Raw genomic sequence first — 9777 nt, 5'->3', positions numbered from 1 at the left:
ACATATGAGGGCCAGTGACACTGCCCTCCACAGCTAAGATGCTGAACAACAGCTCAACCTGGAGCTGGGCTGCCGTGAGTCGCCGGCGACGGCGTGTGCTGCAGCCTCTGTGGCAGTGGGTTGCCATGGGCTACCGTGTGTAGCCAGCAGCCGCAGTGAGCAGCCGTCCAGAAGCCGGCGACTGATCTGCCTTGCCCCAATTCCCCAGCACTGTTCCCCTCCCCCCAATTACCCAATAAAAATCTTTAAAAAAAAAAAAAAAAAGCTCACTCAAGAGTGTGAACTCTGAGCAACAGGGTCACTGGTTCGATTCATGGCCCGAGCTGTGCTGCTGCTGAGCTGCCAACAGGTGGCAGGATGGCTCAGCTATAAAAAAAAACAGGGGGGGAGGGTGTCTAAAAACGGGGTGCGTCTTATACAGTGGTTGTAGATTTCAAATGCCATAGATGGAACTGAAGACGAAGCAATATGTGAAGACAGTGATTCATTATCAGACACAGATGAGGACAAGCTAATGGTTGGGAGTTTTGACAGCGATGAGGAGTTATATGAATTTTATGAATAAAACTTGAGTTCAATAACTTTATGTTATACATTTTTTTTTCAAATTTCGGGCCTCAAAATTAAGGTGTGTCTTATACATGGGGTAATACGGTAGTTTCTCCACTTGCCTTCTACAAAAATATATCTTAATGTTTTTTAATCTAACAAATCAGAATGCCACAAAAGTAAATTATTTCTGATAGGCCAGCATAATACTGCCATTCTAATACCTGACATAGTTCAAACTTAGTATTGAATGAAAAACAAAAATAAATCTGTTCATAAGTACTAGAAGTATAATAGTTAATAACTCACCCTCCAAAGAACTATTTTATTTACTGTATCAATTGAATAAGAATTTTCCAAATACTCAAATAGGAAATCAATAACAAATTTTTAAAGAAACTGTACCTGTTTTAAAGAGGTATACTTTTATAGAATTCTTTTCTAGAACTCATCACTCTTTTGAAGACTATTTCTAATTAAAATAGCATGGTACACCTTTTTAGACTTTCACTGAACTGTGATGCAAGATTGCTAATTTTCCTGTAAAAAGAAAAGTAACCTAGAACATCACATTAATAAAAGTTCCACTTTCTAATTTGTTCCGACCTGTGAATTTGTTTCTAATTGTGGCTTTCTTACCATCATGAGGCTGTATAACATAATGACTTCCACCAATATAGTCTGCAGAAATTCCTAGTTGAGAAGCATCTGTCGTAGAACTGTCACCATCCATCTAGGAGGAAAAAAAGTTTTTCAATACTCTTCAATAAAACTTGTCTAAAAAAAATAAATAATAGATTCAGTGCTCATAACCTGTCATAGGTTGTCAATTACATTTTTCATAGCTTAAGCTTACTAAAAGAAAACATTTATATTTCTTGATTTGGAAACCTTTTGATAATTTGTCAACTATCCAAGAGTCTCCTCTCCATCCTCCATAAATGTTAAGCATAAGACCAACCGGGAAACAAAACAAGGAAATGAAGCTACAACACACACCTTTCTTTTCAAGTGCATAATCCTCAAATATGGTAGAGGCATCCCTGACTTATCAACCTAACTTATCCCTGGAATGACAAGCAAAACCAAAATCAGCTTAGTAGTCTCTTGTAAGTCACCTAGATCCATCACTTCCAGCTCTTCTGCTAAAGCCTGCCATTCCTAGGTAACCTCTTTTGTTCTTGCTGCAGGCTTTCTTTCTTTGTGGTCTCACTGAATGAAGTTCCACAGTAAACAATGTCTTGGTTCAAACTGTTGTTTGGTGCTAGAAGCATATGGATTCCTTATACAATCTGTACCTATGTAACCCAAAAAGTACACCCGTATTTTGAACAAGCCCATCAACCTCCAAATCTAGCCAAAGGTGAGTTTTCTCTTCCCCCAACCCTCAAATTTTTGATTTTTTAAAGAAAAAAGGAGACTGGAGATCTGCATATAAGGATAGGGAAATTATAACCACAGACAAGAGAGTTAAAATGACTGTTTGAAAAGAAGTCTGCTTAATTAATTTTGCTCAGAACTATAAAAATTCTAAGGGGAAAATCTGGAAAAAAACGAACCATAAGCCCTAAACTGGCTACATTCCATTCCACCAACATGGCAAATCCTGGAAGTCTTTCCACTTTGCAAAACAATAAGAGTCTGGCAAGTTGTGGGTAGAAAAATGTAGATGCATTATCTGAATAAACAGTGTAGCAAAAATTAAGTGTAATTTATACATGTTTTCAGGCCAAATCAAGAGACACTTGATCCTGAATGTTCATCGAGGCCCAGGACCCAGCACAAACTTAAGGCTATTAATTGCAGTATTTGAGTCCTTGTGTAACACATCTTCTTTTCCATCTCTGTTGGATTTTTATCTACTACTAAAATATCAAACTGGTTTCCAAGTCTTCAACAACATGGCATTTCTTTGATGCATATGTTGACTGTGTGGTACCTAATTTAACTGTAGATACAGATACCTTTCCATAATTTACATAGTGGTTTTAGGGGTTAAAGAACAAAATTCACGTACCTTTAATAATGTGTGATAGCACAGGGTACCTAGCTATTAGTGGCCTCTAAGAGCAGGTAAAAACAGTCAGTGAGCTCTGACTGACTCTTCCTGCTGATCCTTGAACACAAGCATCCTTACTGGTTAAAAGTTATTTCTATAAAATGGAAATAATATCACCTTCCCCATCTTAAACAGCGAATATAAATGAATGTGAACATTACCCAAATAAAAAATGCTGTTTTGACCCCAAATTGCAAACAAGATACTAGCAGAGTAGTCTTTAACAGGCAGGTATGATGATGGATTTAGTAGCTATAAAAAAAGAGCTCAATTAGTATAGCTGTGATATGACTCCTTGTTTTTTTTACAATGCCCTAGGGGAGATCAGCGTGCAGGAGACAGGACCAAAGTGGTTGTTTCAGAACATTCAAGTGCAAACAAACATTTTTTTGAAGGGAGGAGAAGAAAAACACAGTAACGGAAATTCTTTCCAAAATGAATGTCCACAGGATACAATGAGCCTTTTAAAATAGGACACTGTTCAAATAACCAGGATCTGGGAGTTTAATTAATTTATAAACGTAACATTAAAAAAGTATTAAAGGCATAATGTTCAAATCACATTATCTTGTCATGCACTGGAATGAGCAGCAAGATTATCATTTGGATTAACAGCATTAGCACCTAACCTGTCTTCTAAGAAATATTTCCAAAAGTATTTCATAGAGTTGTCACAATTAAACAAATTGAAACCTGCCAAGCACAGTGTTTGGCTCATGCTCAGGAGATGTCAGATATCATCCTCCCTCTGAAGATAAGCCGCTGCACCATCATCTGCTTAGCTTTTTAGCTTTTCTGTCATTTCACCAAACCTTTTGTCTTCCTCTCCTCTATCTTTCTACTATTAAAATGTGTGCCCCTACTTTAAACCCAGTGTTCCCCCGTCCTCCTGAAATCTTTTGGATTTACTCCATTCTGCAAGCCGAAAATTAGTGTTCCCTTCTTTGAATCCTCAAGGCACTGAGCATCTTCCATTCAACAAATTAACCTCATCTTTGATGCTTACAATATGCTACCCATATATAAGGAATGAAGGGGAAAACTTGCTAGATACAACACAAAGGGTGTTTTTTTCTAGGTCTACAACATCTTATAAAAATAGATTATAGGTTGTAAGTAAGCCAGTCAACAAGTATTTACCAAGTAAACAGTACTTCCCAGGTCCGTGCTGTGTGCTCGTGACGAAGCAGTCAACAACACAGACTAGACTGTCCTCATCATGCATAGAAGACAAATGTTACATAAATGGGGGCATGGGAAAGGGTGGGGAGCACGCCTATTAGTACTTCCAAGGAGTACTGATCACCTGGTTTGAATTCCCTGCTACTTACTAGCATGAGACCTTCAGCAAGTAAGATGAGAAGAAGACTTACCATGTGAAGGTAGCATAGTACCATAGGAGTGCTCTGTAAATGTTATATATAGCGATTAAATAATTATAAATAATTAACTAATTGTTAAGTGCCAAGTGCTAAGAAAAACAAAGATGTTTTGGTACATGCTTGGAGAGTTTATTCCAAAAGGGACCTCACTAGTCTAAGTCAAGAAGATTGTCTTAGGAAATAATATTTAAACTGAGGCTGAAAGATGAACAGAAATCAGTACGGCAAAGAAAGATGGGAAAAGAATATTCCAGGCAAAGGACATAGAGGAACACAGTACTGGTGGATTGGAACAAGCTAAGTAGGGCCCAAGAGGTGCCTGTGAACAAGAGCAAATCAAAGGACAGTTTTAGCAAAGAAGGCAAATAAGATATCTTTCTTAAAAGATCACTCTGACTGCAGTCCAGTGTAGAAAATGAACTGGAGGGGAGAAGAATGGTGCTGAAAGACCAGTGAGGACGATAATGCTGCAGTCAGGGCATGAATTCAGGCAAGATGATGGTCACTCCCAGTATCTGGCCCAGGACAACAGCACTGGAGATCCACAGAACCAAGAGGCTGGAGCGATTTTACTAGTAGGTAAAATCAAGACTTGGTAACTGACTGAACAAGAGCTGGAGGAGGGACCAAGGATAACGCTGGGATTCTTACAGCTGCGTAGACAGATGGCCGTCACTGCAGAGAATGGGAAAGGAAGGGCATGGAGTGTTGGGCCTGGTTGAAGCTGGTGATCATGAATGTGTAGTAGTACCAATATGTCCATTGTGACACGTCCAGATCTGGTATAAGAACAGAGAAGCTAAAGTACTGGATTTCATCCAGACCACAAAGAGGAAAGAGCATGTAAGGATAATGACAACAGAATGGATAAAATGACGAATCATTAGATTCGAGGGAAATGATAAATATGGACAAAGTGGGTAAATCCCAGTAAATTAATTTCATTGATTATTCTAATTATTTAGGTGAAAATACTGCTCTCTAAAATATATGAAATTAACCGTCAGCTGGCTAAGCTAATAAATTTTTATTCTATATATTTTTTCTGTAGCGGTATTTAAACTGTACTAATAATTTGTTGTACAAATGCAGTCAAGAGTGCCCTCTTTAATATGTTTAACACGTATTGAACACTTTCTTAATTCTCACGCAATGTTCACGACCTTGTGAAGATGAGAAAATTGAGGTTGTATGAGGCTGCCTTGCCAAAGGTGACATAGTAAATGCGACTGAAATCCAGAGCCTCAGATGCCAAGTACTTGACAGTATTTGTTCTTGACAGTTTTTCCCACAGACCTGGAGCATAAATCTTTAATTTGCCCCTTCTCAATTCTACTGATGTAAGTCTACTGACTGCATACTGAAAACATTTAAAGTTGGTTCTCAAACAAGCACGATAATTAAACCGTAAGAGATGCACCTGGTTTCAGATTCCCCTTACCAGCAGGCAACGATGGCGAGCTGGCCTTTAGGACAGGCCGCGGAGAGGGGAGGCTGGCTCCCACTTCCTAGCTGTGTGTCATGCTTACCATCCTCGCTGTGCTGCAGCGTCCCCATTGTTAACGTGGGGAAGCTGTGAGAAGTGAAGCGAGTTGCAAGAAGCGCTCCGCAAAGAGCGTGATACACAGTAAGAACTCAACAATGTAACCTCGCGTGATTCCTGTCCCTTCAAACACAGTTCTCATCACTGTCACTCTTGGCAGGCAAAAAGTTTTCTCTCGCACATAACCCCTTTACCTGTTCTGTGGATCACATTCCTTTTTATCTCTTTGAGGACCAGAAATACAAAGATTCCTGCTCTCTGAGGTGTCTTCAGTCCTCTTTACCTGCTTCTTCCCTCTTCCTTGAACACGCTTAGACTCTCTCACGAAGCACACAGAAACACATATAAAGCCTTAATTCTATTCCACACCCTTGTCTAGCCTCATTCTCACCCCGACAGTCCTTACACATCTCTTCCTTCCTATTTAAATTCCTTGGCATGTGCTTTCCCCACTGCCACATGACACTGAAACCACTCTTAGAAGTTGCCAATGACCTTACTTTCAGCCTACTTGACTATCTGTATAGTGCTGGCCATGGCCAACCCCTCATTAATGCTTGGAGCTCTCTTCTCCCTTGATTTCTAAAGTAATATTCTTCCTGGTTTATTCTTTCCTCTCCACCTCCTAATTGTTATTTTTATTTGAGGTTATCATATTCTCTTTCTTACCTTCCTTTCTTAATGAATTCATTAAATATCACTTCTCATAAATCCTAACTCTATAACCATATCCTGCCTGCTACTCAACAAGCTATGCCTGTAGAATGTGTCTGATAGCCTATCATTGCAAACTTAAGATACCTGAAAATGAAACTCACCTTCCCCATCCGCTCCAACAAGATAATGGATGTGAGCTCCTTGATCTCCTTTACAACTATTGCAATCCTATTAATAATACCATCCTTCCACACTTCCAGGCCAATTATACCAGTGTTGTCTTAAGTTCTTCCATCTCCTCCAAGATCTACCTAATCTGTTACCTCTTTTAAAATATCTTCTGGATATGCCCTTCCTTTTCTATTTTCACTGCATTACTACCCAACCTACCTGAGTACATACTGTTTTAAGAGTAATCTCACTAAAACACATTTACAGCTCTTACACCTATAATGGGTTCTAAAAACGTCTTCAAATCCAAACAAGTTTTCATGGCTTTACAAGAGTGGATCCCCCACTTAACCTAACTAATCTTGTTTTCAACTCTCTCTTAAGGGTAATAAAATCTCAGTGCTAGCATGTGCCTTACTTAGGGATCACCGGGTACAGTTTTTATTTTAGCAGTGAGGCAATCAGGGCTCAAGGAAGTTGTCACATGCCTGACATCGCAGATAGAGTAGCAGATATAGAACTGAGTATCCAAAGGGACCAAGTGGTATCTGTTCACTAGATTATCCTATGAAATCCCCACTGGGACCAGGAAGATCTACTTCCCATCCTCTAAATGTAAGTCACTCATCCCTGCCTTCAGGCTTTCGCATTTGGCCACATCTTCCATCTATCTAAATGCCATCATCCTTCAAGGTTCAGCTGGAGGCCTACAGGCTTGCTCCATGACATCCCCAACTACCTGGGCCTTCCACACCTCTTCTTCTCACTTGTGCTACTATCCTTAGAACCACCATTTTCTATTCTGCACATAACCGTCCGTTAAGTATTCAATTAGACTCAAGTCCTACCAGATAAACAGAAAGGCTCTTAAGAGCTGGAACAGGCTTTACCCTGTAGCTTTGACAGTACTTAGGGGCCCTCAGGGAACACTACATGCAAGCCACTAAAAAGAAGGAAGCATTTGGAATGAGTATAGGTACTGTCTGTCTAGACTTGAAAGGCATTCATTCTATCAGGAATCTCCAATATAACTCAGTTATAATTTTGTTTCCAGCTAATTACTGTGCACATATAATTAACAACCAAAAATGGTAAAACATACTTACGGTCATGAAATACTGTTGTCAGTGGCGTTCAAGAACACCCGTCTAAAATGGTGTCTAATCGTTGCCCAATTTCAACCTAGAAGATAAACATCTATTAGTAGTAAAAATGTATAGCCTACAGGCTTACTTCCTAGTAAAATTTTAAAAGGCACATATAATTTTACCTACTATTCTTATTCAATGGGGTGCATGGTATAAAATGGTGCAAAAAGCAGGCACCCAGTAACTGTTAAATGGGAAGGTTTATTTTGGAGAACTGAACTCTAAAAAGTTGATTCCATTGTGGAGGGTAGGGGGAATGCTTTTCCAACATAACCCTGAAGTTAGTCATGCTCCCCATAAATATTCATTACAACACACCAAATTATATAATATGCAAGAGACCAAAAATTACACATCTCTACTACTTAAAATATTAACACAAGACACAAACACCCCACTTATTAACTGAATTTTGGGGGGATGGTTTTCTTAATGTTTTAGAGTGAGATCCAGGGGTCCAAAACCTCAAAAGAGAAAAATTTATCTCAGAATATAATGCTTTTAAATGAAATATCCCGGAGAACATACACAGACTAACAAACACAAACAACTAAGACCTCTATTTATAATTTTAAAACACCACCATTTTGGACTAAAACTACAGTCAGTAGCTCTTCATTCTCACTGTACATAGCTGAATAAATTGGTATCAATTACAATTTCCACTTCTCATTTGTTCTTTTCCTTTTTTCAAGTGAAAACAATTAAGGGGGGGGGTGTCCAAAAAACATCCTTTCACTGTTATTTTTAAGGAAAGAAAAAATACACACGTGCATTCCAGCATGAAATCTAGGAAACAGCAGAAAAATTGTAGCCACTGATTTGAATTTTTAAAAAGCCACTTCAAGGGCGGAGGCAGCAAAGGCAGGCTTACATTGCCTGCTATGATTGTAAAAGCAATTTCTAATTTCTTTTCAAATATTGTCCAAATTCCTTCCTTATAGCCGTGTTGTCAAGGGTGTCTTTGAAAAAAACAAATTGCTCAGAATACTTATGAGCTGTGTATATATATATATAATGTTTTTTGTTTGGGGGAGGGGGAGGGTCACATCTCACCACACTCACTCACCCAAATAGTTCTTTAGATTCAGTATATTAAAGAAAAACACTATCACCTCATATGGTATGTATTTTCTTAAAGGCAGGTTATGATACATGTGAAAGCTCAAGGGAATCCATACATGTTTAACGTTTCAAGAGATACAAATCTGTATCCAAGAAATGCAGCAGACCCTTCCTCCACCCTCCATTCTTCCCCACCAGCCAGAGTTTTGCATCAATAATAATCCTTAAATTAAGCTACAAGAGCAGTGGGGAGAAGAAATAATTGCCTTTTAAGGAATTCTGATTAAACTTTCAATACTCGACAAATAAAAGCCCTATTTATTAATGTCACTTATATTGATTGGTTTACCTCATCACTTTATGTTGCTGATTAGTTTGCATACTGAGAGTCCAAACCACCCCAGTGATTCGTGGCATGAACCACGGAGCTGTGAAGTCCATGACGTACAGTGGGATGCTGTTTTTTTGAAAGGTCGTATGCTACCTGAGCTTGTTTAAATTTATCTTGTTACAGTACTTTGGGGGAGATCACGACTTGTGGGTGCTCTGTAATTCTTTGTTCTCGCAGACTGCTTGCTGCTCCTGAGGCCCGGAATATCCTCCCCGCCTCCCACCCAAGATTAAACCTTAGTCCAATCCGAAAGGCTTCCTTTCCCACCTTCGGGGCAAGTCCAGGGACCGCAAGCGGCCAGATGGCTGCATTCTTTTTCTTTACGTGTAAACCAGACTGCGGGGAGACCAAATCCACTCCTTCCTCCCAGGGACCTCGCTTCCTCCCCACGAAGGTGCGCGAGCTGGCTGGCGCCAGCCCCACGGCCCGGCCGATCTGTCAGTCCCGCCCGTGCCGGACGGACGCCCCTGGCGCGCATCCCCCCGACTCGCCTGGCCCAGGCCCCGGGCCCGCGCCCAACGCCTGCCGCCCGCCCGCCGGGCGGTGCCAGGGTTCCCGGGACAGACAAAGCGGCCCGGCCCCGCCATGCCCCCGCGGGGCGGAAGGGGGGCGCTCCCCGGAGACCCCCGCTCTGCGGCCAGACCGAGGGAGCAGGGTCGGGGCCGCGGGTTGGAGCTGCATCCCCTCGCCACCCACCCCCCGGCCGGCCCCCCACGCAAAATGGAGCTGGTCCGGGCGCCGCCGAGAGGGGGGCCCGACGGTGCCCCGGCGCCCCTTTCTCGGCCTCCGGCCCGGAGCTCAGCGGCGGCGAG

General features: G+C 41.0%; 2 protein-coding genes across 2 annotated transcripts in view; one reads left to right on the top strand and one right to left on the bottom strand.

Annotated features, from left to right (window-relative positions):
* The window catches only part of NFYB (nuclear transcription factor Y subunit beta), a 25767-nt gene that overhangs the window by 15568 nt on the left and 422 nt on the right, over positions 1-9777 (bottom strand). The window contains exons 2-3 of the mRNA XM_019651859.1: positions 7468-7543; positions 1121-1282 (exon numbers count right to left, since the gene is read on the bottom strand). Coding sequence (XP_019507404.1) covers positions 1121-1282; positions 7468-7473 — 168 coding nt within the window. The 5' untranslated portion in view covers positions 7474-7543. The remainder of the gene's footprint in view (positions 1-1120; positions 1283-7467; positions 7544-9777) is intronic.
* Positions 9267-9777, top strand: part of LOC109387754 (basic proline-rich protein-like) — a 1377-nt gene continuing 866 nt past the window's right edge. Inside the window, exon 1 of the mRNA XM_019651858.1 lies at positions 9267-9633. Within this exon, the coding sequence (XP_019507403.1) occupies positions 9267-9633 (367 nt within the window). The remainder of the gene's footprint in view (positions 9634-9777) is intronic.

This window comes from Hipposideros armiger, unplaced genomic scaffold (genome assembly GCF_001890085.2).
Source record: "Hipposideros armiger isolate ML-2016 unplaced genomic scaffold, ASM189008v1 scaffold_168, whole genome shotgun sequence".
Classification (NCBI taxonomy): Eukaryota; Metazoa; Chordata; class Mammalia; order Chiroptera; family Hipposideridae; genus Hipposideros; species Hipposideros armiger.
This window is presented reverse-complemented; position numbering and strand designations above follow the sequence as displayed.